This window comes from Schistocerca nitens, chromosome 2, assembly GCF_023898315.1.
Source record: "Schistocerca nitens isolate TAMUIC-IGC-003100 chromosome 2, iqSchNite1.1, whole genome shotgun sequence".
Classification (NCBI taxonomy): Eukaryota; Metazoa; Arthropoda; class Insecta; order Orthoptera; family Acrididae; genus Schistocerca; species Schistocerca nitens.
Window position 1 is genome coordinate 873,437,760 of NC_064615.1, and position 21,448 is coordinate 873,459,207.

The 21,448-nt window shown below is 40.3% G+C and overlaps 1 protein-coding gene across 1 annotated transcript in view; it reads left to right on the plus strand.

The window, feature by feature from the left end:
- The window catches only part of LOC126237161 (methylosome subunit pICln), a 63,562-nt gene that overhangs the window by 40,500 nt on the left and 1,614 nt on the right, over positions 1–21,448 (plus strand). Inside the window, exon 4 of the mRNA XM_049947014.1 lies at positions 5,267–5,362. Within this exon, the coding sequence (XP_049802971.1) occupies positions 5,267–5,362 (96 nt within the window). The remainder of the gene's footprint in view (positions 1–5,266; positions 5,363–21,448) is intronic.

Consider the following 21,448-nt stretch of genomic DNA (forward strand, 5'->3'; position numbering starts at 1 on the left):
TGTAGCACCACATTTTGAAAGCTTCTATTCTCTTCTTGTCCAAACTATTTATCGTCCACATTTCACTTCCATACATGGCTACACTCCATACAAATACATTCAGAAACGACTTCCTCACACCTAAATCTATACTCGATGTTAACAAATTTCTCTTCTTCAGAAACGCTTTCCTTGCCATTCCCAGTCTACATTTTATATCCTCTCTACTTCGACCATCATCAGTTATTTTGCTCCCCAAATAGCAAAACTCCTTTACTACTTTAAGTGTCTCATTTCCTAATCTAATTCCCTCAGCATCACCTGACATAATTCGATTACATTCCATTATTCTCATTTTGCTTTTGTTGATGTTCATCTTATATCCTCCTTTCAAGACACTGTCCATTCCATTCAACTGCTCTTCCAACTCCTTTGCTGTCTCTGACAGAATTACAATGTCATTGGCGAACCTCAAAGTTTTTATTTCTTCTCCAAGGATTTTAATACCTACTCCGTACTTCTCTTTTGTTTCCTTTATTGCTTGCTCAATATACAGATTGAATAACATCGAGGATAGGCTACAACCCTGTTCACTCCCTTCCCAACCATTGCTTCCCTTTCATACCCCTGAACTCTTATAACTGCCTTTCACTCCCTGTATTTCACCCCTGCCACCTTCAGAATTTGAAAGAGAGTATTCCGATGAACATTGTCAAAAGCTTTCTCTAAGTCTACAAATGCTAGAAATGTAGGTTTGCTTTTCCTTCAACTTTCTTCTAAGATAAGTTGTAGGGTCAGTATTGCCTCACGTGTTCCAACATATCTACGGAATCCAAACTGATCTTCCCTGAGGTCGGCTTCTATCAGTTTTTCCATTCGTCTGTAAAGAATTCGTGTTAGTACTTTGCAGCTGTGGCTTATTAAACTGATTGTTCGGTAATTTTCCCATCTGTCAACACCTGCTTTCTTTGGGATTGGAATTATTATATTCTTCTTGAAGTCTGAGGGTATTTCGCCTGTCTCATACATCTTGCCCACCAGATGGTAGAGTTTTGTCAGGACTGGCTCTCCCAAGGCTGTCAGTAGTTCTAATGGAACGTTGTCTACTCCCGGGGCCTTGTTTCGACTCCGGTCTTTCAGTGCTCTGTCAAATTCATCACTCAGTATATCTCCATTTCATCTACAGCCTCTTCCAATTCCATAATATTGTCCTCAAGTACATCGCCCTTGTATAGACCCTCTATATACTCCTTCCACCTTTCTGCTTTCCCTTCTTTGCTTAGAACTGGGTTTCCATCTGAGCTCTTGATAATGTTGCAAGTGGTTCTCCTTTCTCCAAAGGTCTCTTTAATTTTCCTGTAGGCTGTATCTATCTTACCCCTAGTGAGATATGCGTCTACATCCTTACATTTGTCCTCTAGCCATCCCTGCTTAGCCATTTTGCACTTCCTGTCGATCTCATTTTTGAGACGTTTGTATTCCTTTTCACCTGCTTCATTTACTGCATTTTTATATTTTCTCCTTTCATCAATTAAATTCAATATTTCTTCTGTTACCCAGGGGTTTCTACTAGCCCTCATCTTTTTACCTATTTGATCCTTAGCTGCCTCCACTATTTCATCCCTCAAAGCTACCCATTCTTCTTCTACTGTATTTCTTTCCCCCATTTCTCTCCCTGAAACTATGTACAACCTCTGGTTCTTTCAGTTTATCCAAGTCCCATCTCCTTAAATTCCCACCTTTTTGCAGTTTCTTCAGTTTTAATCTACAGTTCATAACCAATAGATAGTGGTCAGAGTCCACATCTGCCCCTGGACAATATACAAAACTATAGAAGACGTCTAAATGACAACATCTGCCGCCGACAAGAAGAAGAACACAATTAAATCTGTCGCCGCACACGCCCTTCTAGATGGACCTGCAGTATTCTGTGGTTGCAAACTGAACTTCAGCATCGACATCAACGATACTTTTACTCATGGCAATGGCTGGCTGACAGTGGCCATTGTACGAGGTGGAACAGGTGTTCCTAATGTGTCTGGACTGGAAAGTTTCGTCGACAGAGACATCATCGCATACAAGACTTACCATATTACAGAAAATGCAAATAAAGACTTTGGGAAATCAACCTACATGTCACCTTCACCCTTCTTCCTTTCCACACGTAGTAGACGTAAGATATCTGTAAATGAAACTGTATTTATTTGGTGTAAAGGTAAAGGTACCTGTGAATATGTTAAACTTGTTGGAGATTGTACACTATATTTTCATAAATAAATTGACCTGTAGCGTAGCTGAGAACCAAACAACGTACATCTAGAATCAGTTGGCATAGAGGATGCAACAGCATGTTACGTCAGCTCTCTGATCGCTTGACCTTTGACCCCGCCAATAAGGCGGCGCTACGTCAGGTTGGCAGTGCGCCAGCCGTGAACTCTACGCTCTAAGCCGACGGGCGCACCTAGTGAGTCTAGTGCGCCCGTCCGTGATAACGCGCGGCTGGCACTGCGAAATACGCTAAGTCCCTATCAAGGTCACGCGTTCTGCCGCGGGTATAAAAGCGAGCGATGCCCGCGCATTGTGGGTCATTCGCTCTGCTGCTGTCGCACAGGCAACCGCATTGAACGCTGCCAAGATGCGCTACCGACGACAACGGCGACGTGCAAGACAGACAATATACAAAACTATAGAAGATCTGGTTCCTAAATATCTGTCTTATCATTATATAATCTATCTTAAATCTGTCAGTATCTCCAGGCTTCTTCCGTGTGTACAACCTTCTTTTATGATTCTTGAACCAAGTGTTGGCTATGATTAAGTTGTGCTCTGTGCAAAATTCTACCAGGCGGCTTCCTCTTTCATTTCTTAGCCCCAATCCATATTCATTTACTATGTTTCCTTCTCTCCCTTTTCCTACTCTTGAATTCCAGTCACTCATGACTATTAAATTTTCGTCTCCCTTCACTACGTGAATAATTTCTTTTATCTCATCATACATTTCATCAATTTCTTCGTCATCTGCAGAGCTAGTTGGCATATTAACTTGTACTACTGTAGTAGGCGTGGGCTTCATGTCTATTTTGGCCACAAAAATGTGTTCACTGTGCTGTTTGTAGTAGCTTACTCGAACTCCTATTTTTTATTCATTATTAAACCTACTCCTGCATTACCCCTATTTGATTTTGTATTTATAATCCTGTATTCCCTTGACCAAAAGTCTTGTTCCTCCTGCCACCGAACTTCACTAATTCCCACTATATCTAACTTTAACCTATCCATTTCCCTTTTTAAATTTTCTAACCTACCTGCCCGATTAAGGGATCTGACATTCCTCGCTCCGATCCATAGAACACCAGTTTTCTTTCTCCTTGATAACGTCGTCGTCTTGAGTAGTCCCCGCCCGGAGATCCGAATGGGGGACTATTTTACCCAAGAGGACGCCATCATCATTTAATCATACAGTAAAGCTGCATGCCCTCGGGAAAAATTACGGCTGTAGTTTCCCCTTGCTTTCAACCGTTCGCAGTACCAGCACAGCAAGGCCGTTTTGGTTAGTGTTACAAGGCCAGATCAGTCAATCATCCAGACTGTTGCCCCTGCAACTACTGAAAAGGCTGCTGCCCCTCTTCAGGAACCACCCGTTTGTCTGGCCTCTCAACGGATACCCTCCATTGTGGTTGCACCTATGGTACGGCTGTCTGTATCGTTGAGGCACACAAGCCTCCCCACCAACGGCAAGGTCCATGGTTCATGGGGGGAAGATAACATGATTGAAATTTCTCGAAAATGACAGAAATGGAGATGGGAGAAGTACTCCTGCTAATTGGAGCCAAAATAATTGTGTGTAGATTCATTAGAGTTAATGACAGACTGCTCGTGACACTAAGATTTCTAGTGTTAGGTACCATATGTTTATTCTCTTTAATATTTGGTATCGTAACAGTTATGATGAAATAACATTGCAGCAGATTTCATCTTAATACCTGTATTTGTTTGATAGCCAAATAGGGCAGATATATGGTAAATGAAGCATTTCTGGACATACATTTATTTGATGTTTCTATATGTATTGGCTTCAGGAACCACTTGTAAATTTCTTAAGGTCTGTTTAACAACACAAAATATAATAGCATAATCAAACAGTACATCAAAAAATTATAGACACAGCTGTATTACTTGAAGTGAAATGGCACTTTTCCAAGTTCTAGAACGATTGCTTTCAGATAGAACTGCATTTGTTTCTCTGAATTAATTAAGCTATGTTATGAAACTACAGTGTCCAATTTCTTAAAACTGTGGGTATTTGGGTAAATTTCATTTGTAGAAGTGTTACAGACTGTGCTTGTTATTTCAGTTCCTGTAGTGCAGTACTTTACGTCCGTACTGCTGGCCTTTCCTCATGCAAACCCATTAAATGCTCAGCTTTGTCCTGAGTCCAGCTCCTGGCCACTTTCCTTACCACTTTTTCTGTGGACACATCACTGACATTTACTTCATCATGTGTATCCGCCATGACAGTAGTCTCAGATGTCCTGACAATGCCATATACAGTCATAAAGCAGGTACTTGTAGTGTATTTTTGGTGCAGTGGATAATGCATAGTCTCTCATTTGTATTAATGTAGGATCAACTCTTCTCGGTAACAATTCTTTTTCCCCTTCTTCTTTGTGTATTAATTCTACATAATACGTCTTGGATGGTTGTGTAACTTATGTGTTGCATTGTTTCATTCTAGAACTTTTGAAATGGGTTAACTCGTGCGCTTGTCATGTACGAGTTAGAGAGTGGGCGATTTCTTCACTCGGAAACATGCCAAAGCCACAAATTAAGGCTCGAAACATGCAGTTTCACGAGTACTTTTGTTTGATTTGTGCATGAGTTTGGCAGAATATATTACCAAGATAGGGTAGTGTGGCAAAATATATTACCAAGATGTAGTAGCGTAAAAACTGTTAGATAAGCCCAAATCTTGGATGCAGTATGACTGCTCAGTATTCTGTGCTCTCCAGATAATGCTAATAGTTTTTCTTGTCTGAGAGATATGGAGAGCAGACCTCGTGGGATGGAGGTTGCTGTCTATATGAGAGCTATTAGTGCTGTTTACATTGCATGAGTTACTTGCAGAAGCTCTCTGAGAGTGAAAATATCTCACTTGTATACCGAGCTTAACTGGTAATGTTAAACCAGTTTCTCACTGTTGCAACTGTTACTTGAAATTGGGCATTATGTAGACTTGGGTGATATTCCAGTATCAGTTACATGACAAATAAATATTTACACTTTTCAGATTGTGAAGAAGATGAAATTTTTGGTGATGCTGAAGAAGATGAGAATGAAGATGGACTGTACAACATACCTGGAGATGTACCAATTATCATTAACAGTAAGTCAGATATGCAATATTCCATTATTGGAATAAACACACTGTTATCTCTCTTATACCTACTTCCCAGGGAACACTTTGTCCTAAAAAGTTACTGAGCTGTGATTTTACTGTTTGTGTGACTTCACTGTCTTGTTATTTGGGAAAAAAAAAGACAGTGCTGCGAAAAATAGAGAGCAAGAGTGGACAAAAGTGATACAGTGAAATTACAGAGTGAAGAGCCAATTCCTGATGACAGCTACACATCTATTTTCAGTGATTATCATCAGTAATGTTGGGATAGGTCTGTGGGCTTGTAAGTTTGTACAGGCAATGAAAGATGAAAGAGTGAATAGTAAAAGATGTGATAATCACTGAAAAGTGTGACTTTCTGATAAGGATGTATTGCAGTGTACTTGATTAACACTAGGACGACTGGGGATTTTGATCTACCTAGAAGGACCAACCTGTTTTTTTTTTTTTTTTTTTTTTTTTTTTTTTTTTTTTTTTTTTTTTTTTGACGGGTACTGTTTCATTTACCATTTTTAAAAAGTACACACATTTTAACATAAATCAATTTATTTCAGACAAGTTACACAGTGCACCAGGATACGGTTTTACTTTTTTCTGTGGAATTATATGGTACAGTGAACATTTTATACCTAAAAATTAATGAAAACATTATATAACAAAGTGTGGAAAGAATAACTTTCTGTAGAAAAGAAAACCATGTGTTTTAAGACAAATACCTGAAAAGCACACTGTATTCTAGAGAGAACATTTATAATCGTGCTTTTGCCCATTCAAAACCACCTGCTGCGTCATGATCCCTCATACAGGTGTATTCAGTATTGCCTAAACATGGTCCACAAACATACTTGCCACACTTTATACATAAATGCTTGCTTCTATTCTTGCCTTTACACCCTCCAATTTGACAAGTCTTCTGAATGTTGCAATGTTGTGATACTGTATTAGGAAGGGTATTTTGTACCCTTGTGGCCTTGTGCTGAAGCCAACTCTTCTGCAAATTTGTATATAAACTGATGTCTGCTTAAATTTTCTCCTGTCACTTCCTTATAGAATAACCAAACATTTATATCTGATAAGTCCAAGACATTGGAAAAAAATGTGCATGGGCCATCTGCGGCATCTGTACTTCACTGTGTAAAGCCGAGCCATTTGATTGATTACTTGAGCGCCACACTTGGTGTTGTTGTAGTAGGCCATTAACTCTGGTAGCTTTTTAGGATGTCGTTCATCGATAGTTACTATGTCATGCATTGAACTCAAAATAAGCACATTTTTGTTCTTTTTCCCCTGATAACATGTTAGTCATGTCACCTGACGTATAAAGAATAGTTGTGTGCAAAGGTCCTACAGTAGATTTTGCTGATCAAGGTATTTTCCTTCTAAATTTCTTTACTGTGCTCTTATGTTTCAAATTTTCTGCAAGGCCTTTCATTGTGAAAAAATTGTCACAGTTTATGTTTCTTCCTGTGGAAACAAAGGGCTGCATAAGACACGTTGCAACGTGCTCTGCTAGGGGAATACCTGTGGGACGCTACTCGTCTTTCCCTAGGTGAGGAAACCCGTTCACCAAATACTTAGAATTCATATCAACTGCAAGCCAAAACTTTATTCCAAATTTGTCTGGTTTATTGCTCATGTATTGAATGAAAGAGCATCTAGTCTTTCATGTAAACAGTTGCTCATCCACAGTGATATTTTCACCTGGAATGTAACACAGCAAGGAATTGGCAATGGAAGGATTCCACACAGGGGCAGCAGGTGCAAAACAATCTGTTTTTAGTCTGTGTGAACATGTGCTATATGTTATTTCTGCTCATTGTGTTCTGAAAAAATGCTGGTCTCCATGTATTCGACCATAACAGCTTCAAAAGTTTTTTGCTCCATATATGCCTCATAAATACATAAGTGATATTGTGGCTTCTATTGTATCGACACTAATGGTCCAGTCATCATCATGTAGCTCTGGGCGTGCTCTGTTTTTTGTACACTTCTTTGAAACATGCTGTCATCAACTAGAAATCTCCATGCACTAGAATATATACACCTTTCCTGACAAACTTCTTCGCATAGCCTGTGGATCTCGATGCTACCTTCAAGATGTTCTGCTGTGGACGCTTTCCAAGAACAGCTTTCGTAGGTGTAACAGTCCGTGTTGTTCCGTCATTAGCTTTCTCACTAATCCCAATGGAACGATTTCCTTCCATCTGAATTTTTCCTTTCACTCTGCCATGAACGCTTCTAGTGCTGTTAGCTAGAGGTAAGTGCACACTGCTGTTTGGCATACCTGAATATACAGTATATAATACAATAATTCAGTTACAACAAAAACAATGAATTTCAGATTATAATACAGCAAAATAGAAAACATTTATAGTGCTTGCCGAAATATCAGTTGCAATAAAATATAAAATAATAATACAATGGCTGTACAAACATACGTGCTATTTGTAAAGCAACATTGGTTTGAAACTTCTCGGCATGCTCTTGTCCAGTAGTTGCAACATCGCTGCCTAAAGAGTCAGTGATTTCATTGATGGGAGGGATATTTTCCTCATAATCAATAGCACTTGCAGCAGCATCTTCTCGTAATTCATCAGCTTCACAAACATCACGAGGATCTTCTCCTTCGGATTCACCATCTAACATTGACATCAAATATTTTAAAATTTCTTCTTCAGACAAATTATGTCTTTGAACCACCATTACGAATCGACTGAAATGTGGACAACACAAACTGTGCCACTTGAACAACAAAGCTTCATTGCTCATCAGCAGAGGATCTGCAGAAGAAAATAATCAAATTAGGGTGGTAAACAACAATAGCTTTGGACATGTCCAAAAGCTATTGTTCACATTTCGTTAACTGTCAAAATGACGGATTTAGGTCCTGGTAGTAGAAGTTGTTTGGGACACTTTTCAGAATGGTCCTACTGGGTAAATTCTTTTCAGAAATTTACCTAACAAATATAATTATTAAAGGTTACAGAAAATGGGACCAGTAGAAGAATCCATTTAGGAGAAATAAGTCAACAGAAGTAGAATACCCTTCAAAATGACGGGTGCAATTCTTCTAGTGTTAATTTATGGATAAGTTTGTACTGAGAGGTCAGTAGGCAGAAAATGCTAATTGACGGTGGGGTGCAGAAGACTAAGGTAACCAGGCAGGCTGGTATTTGATGATGTGATGCAGAAAGAAAAGTTTATAAACAGAACAGAGATGGGTGGGGAATCATTCTAGCAGCGATCAGGACTGCAAATACAGAAATCCACTGAAAGAAGCAACTGTGACAAAGGGCAAATGTTCTAGAAAAGTGTTGGTGGAATGTAAATGCTCTTGGATTACAGGAGACCACTTGTCAGAAAGCAGAAGCTTTGTCATTGATAGGCATGCAGAAAAAGATGGAAAACTTGCTAGCTTTCAGAGTAATCATCTTTTTTCAAGCTTGAGGGGAAAAAAAAAGAAAAAGAAACGCGCGCGCGCACACACACACACACACAAGACTGCAGTCTTGGGCAACTGAAACAACACAGCAGTGGCAGTGTGGTTTCAGTTCCCTGAGACTGTAGTTGTGTGTGTGTGTGTGTGTGTGTGTGTGTGTGTGTGTGTGTGTGTGTTTGTTTGTATTGTGGCCAGAAGCTTTAATTGTGAGAGTCTTTTTGTTGTACCTATCTGTGACTCAGCATCTCCGTCATATGGTGAGTAGCAACTTTCCTGCTCGTAATATTATTATATCCCATCGTGGATTTTCCATTGTTTAATCGTTTATTTATTTATTTATTTATTTTTCGATGGGTGGACTAGATTATGGTGCAGGTTTTGTTGGGTGGGGTGGGGTGGGGGGGGGGGGGAGGGGGCAGCAGGAAGAGGGTTTGGGGGTGGTTGGCTAGCAGCTTGGAAGGAGGCAGCTGGTTAGCAGCTGGGAATGCAGAGAGGAGGGGGTGGCAGCTACATTGGCTAGGCATGTGGTACGTGGTTGTTAGAGCCAGCACACACTGAAGGTGACTGGGGACGTGAATTAGGTGTGTGTGACAGGATGGAAGGAAGGGGAAACTGTTGCATGAAGGGTGTGGGGACAGTGGGTTATGGGAGGTTGTGGCCAGGACAATTATGGGTGTGGATGATGTGTTGTAAGGATAACTCCCAAACTCCGATCTGCGAAGTTCAGAGTAGTTGGTGGAGGAGGAAATGATCCAGATCCAGGTTGTGAATAGTCACTGAAATGGAGTATATTGTCCTCGGCCATTCATCACGGGGGACAGCTTGTTGGTAGTCATAACAATATAAAAAGCTGTGCAGTGTTTGTAGCAGAATTGATATATGGCCTAGCTGCTTTCACAAGTGGCCCGGCCTCTGATGGGGTAGGACAAACCTGTGACAAGACGCTCTGTTGGGAGAGGTCATGTTAGATAGTGGCAAGGCCATGGGCTTGAGATGTGCTGGATCCCTATTCGTCATTGTTGGTGCCACCTCCCTATACACAAACAACCCTCGTGCCGTTGGCCTTGCTGCTATTGAAGACCACCTGTCCCAACAAACAAATCCGCAGAATAGCCATGAGTACCCACATGGCACCATCCTATGCCAACCTGTTTATGGATGATCTAGAGGAAACCTTCCTGGCCCCCAAAAACTCCCAACTGCTGGTCTGTTTCAGTTTCAGTGATGGTATCTTCATGATCTGAACTCTGGGCCAAAACACTTATAAACATGTTATAAGGAATGCGCAAAACTTCGCGTGTAAGATGACAGCTTAATTCATTGTATTCTGATATTATGTTTACAGTATCCTCATCCCTTCACAACATTCTCTCCCATCTACTTCACATGGTTCTTCTCTACCCAACGCACCACCTTCCTGGATATTGATATCCGCTTCTCTGATGGCTCTATTCTGTCCACATTAAACCCACTAACATCCAAAAGTATCTGCATTTTGATGGGTCCCACCCCTTCCACACCAAAAATGCCATCCCATACAGCCTGGCCACCTATGGACTTTGTATCTGCAGTGAGAACAATTTGCTTGCCCAGTATTCTGAAGATCCCACAGGGGATTTCATAGACAGGCATTATCCCCCAAAATGTAGTCCACAAATAGAAATCCTGTCTGTAGCCTCACACAAACCTAATCCTCCTGCCACCTCCAAGAATCAGCTGCAAAGGAGCAATCCCCGGTCATCATCAAATACCATTCTGGACTGAAGCAATTGAACGATGTCCTTCACCAAGCCTTTGATTATCTGTCATCATAACTGATAATGGGGGCATCCTACCTATGATCCTTCCCTGCCCTGCTAAAGTGGTATTCCGTCACCCATCCAACCTATACAACACCCTGGTCTATCCCTACACCACTCCCATTCCCAGCCCCTTGCCGCCGGGACCATATCACTGTGGTAGCCAAAGGTTCAAGACATGCCCAATCCACTCTCCCAGCAATTACTATCCCAGTCCTGCCATGAGGCTAATTTGGCAAACTCTGCTGCGAACTCTGCAATCTGGATCTGGATTGTTCCCTCTGCCCCCAGCTTTTCTGAACTATGCAGATTGGAGTTATCCTTACAACACATCCGCTGCTTCTGTGATCATTGTGGCCTCAATCTACTGTGACCCACTGTTCCCACATCCTTCACCCAACAGTTTTTCCTTCCTCCATCCTGTCTCCCCCTCTCAGTTCACTTCCCTATGTCACCTTCAGCATGCTCCGCTTCCTACCGGCTCCAAGAACTATGCTATCACATCCTAGCCCAGCTGCTAACCACCCACCCCAATCCCTCTTCCTGCCTCTCTCCCTTTTCCACCCCGTCTGATACAATTCCCACAACAACCTGGTCTACCCGCTGTCTTCTCTTTTTTTTTCCTCTCTCTCTAGCTGGAAAAAGGATTACTCTGAAAGCTAGCAAGTTTTCTACTTTTCTGTTTGTGCTTATCAATGACTCAATGCTTCTGCTTTCCAGTGAGTGTTTCCTTTATTCCAAAAGTATTTTTGACAAGACATATTGTTATGGCATGGCGCTACAGTCTGGAACTGCGCGACTGCTACGGTCGCAGGTTCGAATCCTGCCTTGGGCATGGATGTGTGTGATGTCCTTAGGTTAGTTAGGTTTAAGTAGTTCTAAGTTCTAGGGGACTGATGACCTCAGAAGTTAAGTCCCATAGTACTCAGAGCCATTTGAACCATTTTTGTTATGGCATGGTACCAGGGAATCGGCATCTCAGAAACAACAAAGCTAATTGCTTGTTCCTGTGCTGCTATTGTGAGCATCTATAAAAAGTGGTAGGAGGACAGTAAAACCATGAGTAGTTGGAAACCTGTTGTACATCCACACCTCATCGTAGAATGTGGAGGTCGGAGCATGCCTGCTCGGGATAGGCAACAACTTGTAGCAGATTTGACAACGGAGTGCAGTGCTGGTGTAAGCACAAGTGTTTCTGAACACACTGTTCATTGCTCAGTGTTGAATATGGGGCTAAGCAGCAGGCAATCTCTCTGTGTTCCCATGTTGACTCAATGACATCGTCAATTAAGATTGCAGAGCACGCAGGATTTTAACAATTGGAATGTTTTTCAGTGAAGATATGTTGACTGGTCAGTCAAAGTTTCTTGTTGCTCCAGGTCAAAGTTTGTGTCCAGAGTCTAAGTCATTCAGGCTAATGGCTGCTAGAAACATGCACAATGCCATGGACACAGGCAGATAGGGGCAGTATTATGCTATGAGTGACATTCATCTGGGCTCTATGGGACCTGACTGTAATCAAATTTACTATGATGGCTGTGGAATATAGGGACATTATTGCAGACCTCCTGCATCTCTTTATGCTTAGTCTACTGTGACAGTGATGGTATCTTCCAGCAGGATAACTGTCTTTGTCCCAAGGCCAAAATAGTGCTTCACTGGTTTGAGGAGCACAATATTGAATGCGTGTTGATGTCTTGGCCTTCAGATTCACGTGATCTAAACATGATGGGTCACATCTGGGACACTGTTCGGCACAAGCTCCTAAACTACAAACACCTGGTCCATAATTTACAGGAATTGCATGAACTGTGTGTAGGCATCTTGTACTCCTGGAAACCTACCAAGGACTTGTTGTATCCGTGGTATGTAAATTCGCTGCTGTATTACGTTTCAAAGGTAGACGAATATGCTGTTAAATAAGTCGTTCCATTCTACAGCTGATGGTAGTCATTATTCGCAATTGCGAAGTCATGTGATGTGTTTCATAACGGCTGTGGTTGCCACAGCGCATTGTCACCAGGATAACACAGGCACTGCTATATCATATTTAATATAAAATTTACTGGAATCAGATCAGGGTAAATAATGATTATGGAATAAATGATTATGCTTTAGAGGTGTACACTACCTTTGAGGGTATTATCCAGTATCATACCTAATGAGCAAGTCTGGTGGACTGGAATTCCATTGGGTATTTTGGGTAATTGAAGTTGCAAATAATTACTGATATACCTGTCAACCAGTATTATAATATGAGCCTAAAAATATTCAATGTATTACTGTTCTTGTATTCAAAAAGTCATTGCACATAAACATGTTATAAGGAATGCGCAAAACTTCGCGTGTAAGATGACAGCTTAATTCATTGTATTCTGATATTATGTTTACAGTATCAAATTCGTTCACAAATAATTGTGTAAGGATGAAACTGGTCTTCAGTTAAGATCTTGTGTCACTGACAGATTTGTTGAAATTTTGTATGAATAATTTAATCAATTATGAGAGTAGATACCACAACTGTCAAATAGAATGGGCAACAAAAGAGTAACAGCAGCAAAACCAGAATTCTTCAGACTTGAACAATAGAATGAATGCCATTGTGACTGTGATAAATTAAGGTAGAGCAAATTACTTTTATTTTACTACACTTCCACCACACAGACACACAGTCATTCATAAGTTTTGTGTGTGTATGAGTGTGACTGGAATAAAAATTATTTGATTGAAATGGACATGTTGTGCTCTCTGTAAGTTATAGCCGAGGTTAACAAAGGCCGAATGACGCTAGGTACTTCAGCATCTACTAGAAACTTGATGGCCTTTGGAATTAAAACACTGTGTTGGTACTGACCTAAAGCAATGTGTCAACACCACAGCTGCAGTCAGAATTAAAGCAGCATATTAAATATGGAATTTCTGTGCTCCCAGTACTGTAAGGGATACAGGGCATTATCTGAGTTCTTGATTGGTTTAGTTTAGTAAAAGCTACACTTCCATTGTTCAGCTTGCTCTATTAGAGCTTCAGTTGGCATGACATTTCATAGTTCCTAATATGGGGGGGGGGTGGATTTTTTAAAAATAAGTTATATATTTACAAATTGTTTACAAAACAACCTTATCCCCTTCAAAATACACTCCAGTACAACTTATACATTTGTCCCTTCAGTGCTTCCACTGTTCAAAAAAATTTTTGTAGCCATCTTTAGAAATGACTGACAGTTCCTCCCTTGTTTTTTTCTTGTCTTCTTCAATGTTGTCAAATCCATGTCCTTTCATGCCCCTTTTCGTGCATGGAAATAAGAAAGTCGCATGGAGCCAGGCCAGGTGAGTAAGGCAGTAAGGGGCGGCCAAAACCTGTCTAACGGTGATGTCTGTGTGTGCAGGTGCATTCATTGTCGTGGTGGAAGAACCAATCTCCTGTCTGCCACAAATTGGGTTTTTTGTGAAGAACATTGTTGCACAGTCTTCTTAAAACTTCCAATAGAAATGTTTGATTGACAATCTGGCCTGGAGAACAAACTCTGAATGAACTAAGCCTTTGGTTTCAAAAAAGCGAATCAGTGTTGTTTTGATGTAGGACGACATTTTTTTTTTTTTTTTTTTTGGATGGGGTGATGATGGCGTCTTCCTTTGGCTTTGAATGTTGCTTTGTTTCTGGGTTGTAACCATAGCACCATGACTCATCACCAGGAATGACCTTTGACAGAAAATCTTGACCAGTTTCAAGCTGTTGTTTCAAAGCATGACATGTTTCAACTCGTCGTTCCTTTTGACTGTCAGTTAGAACCTGAGGAACAAACTTAACAGTAACCCTTTTCATTTCCAAATTTTCCATTAAATTTCACTGAACTCAGCCCTCAAGATAACCCACTAATCTCTGACAGTTGATCAATTGTCTGTCGACAGTCTGTGTGCATGAGCTCTAGAATTTTTTCAATATTTTCCTTGATTCGGGCAGTTGATGGACATCCAGAATGAGGTTTGTCATCAACTAACATGTCAGCACTTTTAAATTGAGCAAACCACTCGTACACTTGAGTTTTTCTTATAGCATCATCTTGGTAAGCTGTTTTCAACATTAAAACAGTTTCAGCACCATTTCTACCATGTAAACAACAAAATTTCATGGATGCATGCTGTTAACTTAAACTTGCCTTTAAAAAAAAAAACCTGAAACTAGAACAAAACATTGCTGGGGAAAAAAAAAAAAAACACAGAAGAATAGAACAAGCCAGGTTGACAACACAGGTGGCACGGAACTGGCAATGAGTTGTGCTACACGCACCTAGTGGCAGAAATGCATACTACACCAGCACCGTCCATGGCAAAGTTATTTCGGTTTTTCTGGGTATCCCCTCATTCAGGCTTCCAGGGGTTCTAGAGGGGACTTAATAGGCAAAGTTTTGACAAGGGACCCACATCCGGAAGTGTAGCGGTTGGATATAAAATAAGTTTAAAGATTGAATCACTTTCAGATCTCCTACTTCACAGTATGCGTGGTGTGGGCAATGTTCAAAGTACCCATCATTGGATCCTCTTCTATGTAATGAAGGACTTGCTTTTTGTAGTTGAAAGCACCACAGTTAACCCTCGTGTTGTTGTTGTTGTTGTTGTTGTTGTTGTGGTCTTCAGTCCTGAGACTGGTTTGATGCAGCTCTCCATGCTCCTCTATCCTATGCAAGCTTCTTCATCTCCCAGTACCTACTGCAACCTACATCCTTCTGAATCTGCTTGGTGTATTCATCTCTTGGTCTCCCTCTACGATTTTTACTGTCCACACTGCCCTCCAATACTAAATTGGTGATCCCTTGATGCCTCAGAACATGTCCTACTAACCGATCCCTTCTTCTAGTCAAGTTGTGCCACAAACTTCTCTTCTCCCCAATCCTATTCAATACCTCCTCATTAGTTACGTGATCTACCCATCTAATCTTCAGCAGTCTTCTGTTGCACCACATTTCGAAAGCTTCTATTCTCTTCTTGTCCAAACTATTTATCATCCATATTTCACTTCCATACAAATACTTTCAGGAATTACTTCCTGACACTTAAATCTATACTTGATGTTAACAATTTTCTCTTCTTCAGAAACGCTTTCCTCCTCATTTCCAGTCTACATTTTATATCCTCTCTACTTCGAGCATCATCAGTTATTGTACTCCCCAAATAGCAAAATTCCTTTACTACTTTAAGTGTCTCATTTCCTAATCTAATACCCTCAGCATCACCCGACTTAATTCGACTACATTCCATTATCCTCGTTTTGCTTTTGTTGATGTTCATCTTATATCCTCCTTTCAAGACACTATCCATTCCGTTCAACTGCTCTTCCAAGTCCTTTGCTGTCTCTGAGAGAATTACAATGTCATCGGCGAACCTCAAAGTTTTTACTTCTTCTCCATCAATTTTAATACCTACTCCGTACTTTTCTTTTGTTTCCTTTATTGCTTGCTCAATATACAGATTGAATAACATTGGGGAGAGGCTACAACCCTGTCTCACTCCCTTCCCAACCACTGCTTCCCTTTCATGCCCCTCAACTCTTATAACTGCCATTTGTTTTCTATACAAATTGCAAATAGCCTTTTGCTTCCTATATTTCACCCCTGCCACCTTCAGAATTTGAAAGAGAGAATTCCAGCCAACATTGTCAAAAGCTTTCTCTAAGTCTACAAATGCTAGAAATGTAGGTTTGCTTTTCCTTAATCTTTCTTCTAAGATAAGTCGTAGGGTCAGTATTGCCTCACGTGTTCCAACATTTCTACGGAATCCAAACTGATCTTCCCCAAGGTCGGCTTCTACTAGTTTTTCCATTCGTCTGTAAAGAATTCGTGTTAGTATTTTGCAGCCGTGACTTATTAAACTAATAGTTCGGTAATTTTCACATATGTTAACACCTGCTTTCTTTGGGATTGGAATTATTATATTCGTCTTGAAGTCTGAGGGTATTTCGCCTATCTCGTGAATCTTACTCACCAGATGGTAGAGTTTTGTGAGGACTGGCTCTCCCAAGGCCGTCAGTAGTTCTAATGGAATGTTGTCTACTCCCGTGGCCTTTGTTTTGACTCGGGTCTTTCAGTGCTCTGTCAAACTCTTCATGCAGTATCGTATCTCCCATTTCATCTTCATCTACATCCTCTTCCATTTCCATAATATTGTCCACAAGTAAATCGCCCTTGTATAGACCCTCTATATACTCCTTCCATCTTTCTGCTTTCCCTTCTTTGCTTAGAACTGGGTTTCCATCAGAGCTCTTGATATTCATATAAGTGGTTCTCTTCTCTCCAAAGGTCTCTTTAATTTTCCTGCAGGCTGTATCTATCTTACCCCTAGTGAGATAAGCCTCTACATCCTTACATTTATCCTCTAGCCATCCCTGCTTAGCCATTTGGCATTTATCCACCCATACAATCCTCTGTATTCTTCTGTAGAACTACACTACTTCTCATCTGAATTGCGGATTGCTCACATCTCACTTCCATACAAGGCTACAATCCACACAGATACAATTGTAAAGACTTCTTAACATGTAAATTTATTTTAAATGTCAACTAATTCCCCTCCTGTACCCTCTGAGAAATAAGTTTCTTGCTGTTCACAGTCGGCATTTTGCATCTTCTGTACTTTCACCATCACCACTTACTTTGTGCCCGAATTACAAAACTCATGTACTACTTCTAATGTCTCTTACCCTTATTTAATTCCCTCAGTGTTGTCTAATTTATGTCAGCTGCATTCCATTATCCTTGTTTTACTTGTATTGATGTTAATCTTATTGTCTCTTTTCCAAGACATTAAATATTCTGTTCATCTACTCTTCAAAGTCCTTTGCCATCTCTGACAGTGTTAAAATGTTATCAGCAAACCTCAAAGTTTTCATTTCTTCTCTCTGAATGTAACTTCTACAACAAGAATAGCTTATAACGCCTGTAAAATAGTCCAAAAAGATTACTCTATTCAAAATCCTGTTTCTGCTGTACATCAAACGTTGAAGAGCATTAATCTTAAGCTTAGAAATAATGAAGCACTAATAACTAAGGCCGACAAAGGCAATTCCCTAATTATCGCCCACAAAAGTGAATACATCCGTAAAACTGAAATGTTTTTTGAGGAAAATGGCATCGTGCCAATCGAGGTGGACCCCACACCCGTGATCCAAAAAGAGATAAGGTCGGCTCTTAGCAGTACAAAAAAGTTAATCGGCGAGTTTTATAAAAAATGCCTTATAAACATGAATCCGAAACCGCCTATTTTGAGAAGTCAGTTTAAGGTTCATAAAATTTCCCAACCTATCCGTCCGATCGTTGACAGCACCAAAAGTGCATACCACAAACTAGCTTGGTTCCTACACCGTAAATTGAAAGAGTATTTTGTGTTTGAAAAAAATTTCTCCGTCAAAAATTCGGTAGACGTGGCCAACAAACTTAAAACTTTAGCCTGTTCTGACATCACAAAACTCGTATCATTTGATATTAAAAATTTATACACTAATGTACCCGTTGAACAGACGATGGACATTATAGAATCCAATTTGCGATACCATAAAAAATTATCGGCCCCTGAGATCGATGAACTAATGGTTCTGTTACGCACCACCCTCAAGTACAATTATTTCTCTTTCAATAATAAAATATATTCGCAACCCTGTGGTCTAGCTATGGGCAGCCCGTTAGCTGGTATCATGTCAGATATTTTTATAAACTCAATGGAGCAGATGTTTTTTCGGAATTATCCAGATATGGCAAATAATATAATATTCTATGCGAGATATGTAGATGACCTGCTATTTGTGTTTGAAGGTTCCCATGAAGAGCTAGAACTGTTATTTACCACTTTCAATAACCTACATGAAAAAATCAGATTCACGCAAGAAAATCAGACAGCTGATAGGACCTTAGACTATCTCGATCTGACTCTATCCATTATTGGCAACAAAATAGATTTTAAAATTTTTCGGAAAGCAACCTATTCCGACATCATCATCCCAGCTGATTCCACCCATCCTCAGGCCCAAAAAATGGCCTTTTTTCACTCGAGTATCCATCGAGCTCTTTCCATTCCACTTTCGCCAGTCAACTTACAGAACGAATTAAAAGTCCTCGAAAACATCGCTCAGAATAATGGATATAATCCCAGTATAGTGAGACAGTTGTTCAATAAAAAAAAAAAAACACGAAAGAAGACTACCACTCTTTCCAGTTCAGATACTCACAATCAACACCAGGCAACGAAATACATATCAGTTCCCTTTATAGGTAACATCTCCTATAAGGTAGGTAGGTTATTAAAAAACCTAGGGTGCAAAGTTTCATACTCTACCACCAACAACCTCAAAAAGAACTTAATTCATTCCCTGGTTAAAGGTAATGATAAATCATCGCTGTCAGGTGTGTATAAAATCACGTGTGCTGAATGCCCTTCTTATTACATTGGCCAGACAGGAAGAGCCCTGTCTGTTAGGTTTAAAGAGCATCTGCTGACAAAAAGCGGTGATGGAACTCTAGGATCTACATTTGCTGAACATCTGGTCCAAAAGGCGCATGCTCCCAAGCCTCTAAAAGACGCAGAGCTTTTGCATAATGAAGTAAAGGGATGTAGGCTAGACACCCTCGAAGAATTGCAAATTTTTAAACATCTTAGTATTGATAGAGACAACTTACTTAATGATCAGCTGCAATTAAAAAATAGAAGTTATTTCGAAGGATTCCAACCTTTACTCCAGTGGAGTTGACCAACAGTCCGCCTCGAATGACCGATGCTGTTTTCCCCATCTGCTTCGTCCCTTTATTATAATGCAATTGTACATGTGTATCTTTGTACTACGTTATAAAAAAAAAAAAAAAAAAAAAAAAAATTGTTTAATGTTGCTATACTAATAGATAGGTTTGTCCAATTTAGGACGGCTTTCAGTCACATTTTGTTTATATGTATAGTTGCTCTAAGTAATTTTGAGACAGTTGTCTCTCGCCCCTGCGCTTGCCGCGGCCAGCCTCGCCGCGTAACGGCTCACAACGCCTAGTTTTCGAGCCGCTTACGTGTGGTCCTTATTTCTGGCCGGCGTAGCGTCCACGTTCGCCTCAATGGTGTTAATTTTGACTGACATAATCTTATGATTATGCGTCGTTAATGTTAATTTTTAATCTGTGACATGGCCAGAGTTTGGCTCACAAAATAATTTAATTTTTGTAAGTATCCCAATTTCTTTAATATTCAACATTAGACTGATAATGCATTGTAGTAGTAACATATGTCTGTATGTGGTTTAATTTATAGGTTCTGAAGAAGATTCCATTACTGGAATCGAAACCTAGGTAAACGAATAAAATTACCTTGCAACTGAAGGCTGAAAAAATTGTTTAATTGTTGTACATTTCACAGTTGCTGACACGCTGCAATATGTTAAAGATTTGTAACTTCTACAAATTTGTCCTAGCTTTTCTTCACATCTTGCTCAATGTACAGATGGAAACATTGGGAATAGGCTACAATCCTGTCTCACTTCCCTCTCAACTATGACTTCTGTTTCATGTCTTTCCACTCTTATATCTGCAGTCTGGTTTCTGTACAAGCTGTAAATAACCTTCCCCCCCCCCCCCCCCCCCCCTATAATTTGTCTCCACTACTTTCAAAATTTCGATGAGTGTGGTGCAGTCCACATTGTCAAAAGCATTTCTCTAACTCTGGTAATGCTGTAAGTGTAGGTTTGCCATTCTTCAACTTATCTTGTAAGATATGTCAAAGGGTAGCATTGCCTCATTTGTTCCTACATTTCTTTGGAATGGAGACTGATCTTTCTCGTGGTCGGCCTCTTTCTTGGTGGTAAGTTCCTATGGGACTAAACTGCTGAGGTCATCTGTCCCTATGCGTAACACTACTTAATCTAACTTTAACTTATGCTAAGGGCAACAAGCACACACATGCACGAGGGAGGACTCGAACCTCCTACAGGGGGAGCTGCGCAAACCGTGGCTAGGCACCTCAGCCCGTGCAGTGGTTGGCCTCTAACTGTTTTTCCATTCTTCAGTAAATAATTCATGTCAACATTTTGCAACCATGACTTACTAAACTAATTGTTGTTGATATTCATGCCTGTCAGCACTGGCCTTCTTTGAAATTGGAATTTTATTTTTTTCAGGAAGTCTGAGGGTGTTTCACCTGTCTCATATCTTGCATACCAAGTGGAATACTTTTGTCATGGCTCCTCTTCCAAGGGTCTCAATAATTCTGAGAGAAATTCTTGTATTCCATGGGTCCTGTTTCTACTTGGGTTGTTCAGTGCTGTGTCAAATTCTTCTCGCAGTATCTCATGTTCACCTACTCCTTCTCCTCTTTCTATAATATTGTAATCAAGTTTGTTTCACCCTCTATACAGGGTGAGTCACCTAACATTACCGCTGGATATATTTTGTAAACCACGTCAAATACTGACGAATCGATTCTACAGACCGAACGTGAGGAGAGGGGCTAGTGTAGTTGGTTAATACAAAACATAAAAAAATGCACGGAACTATGTTTTTTAACACAAACCTACGTTTTTTTAAATGGAACCCCGTTAGTTTTCTTAGCACATCTGAACATATAAACAAATATGTAGTCAGTGCCGTTTGTTGCATTGTAAAATGTTAATTACATCCGGAGATATTGTAACCTAAAGTTGACGCTTGAGTACCAATCCTCCGCTGTTCGATCGTGGGTATCAGAGAGCACCGAATTACGTAGGAATCCAAAGGGAACAGTGATGGACCTCAGGTACAGAAGAGACTGGAACAGCACATTACGTCCACATGCTAACATCTTTTTATTGGTCTTTTTCACTGACGCACATGTACATTG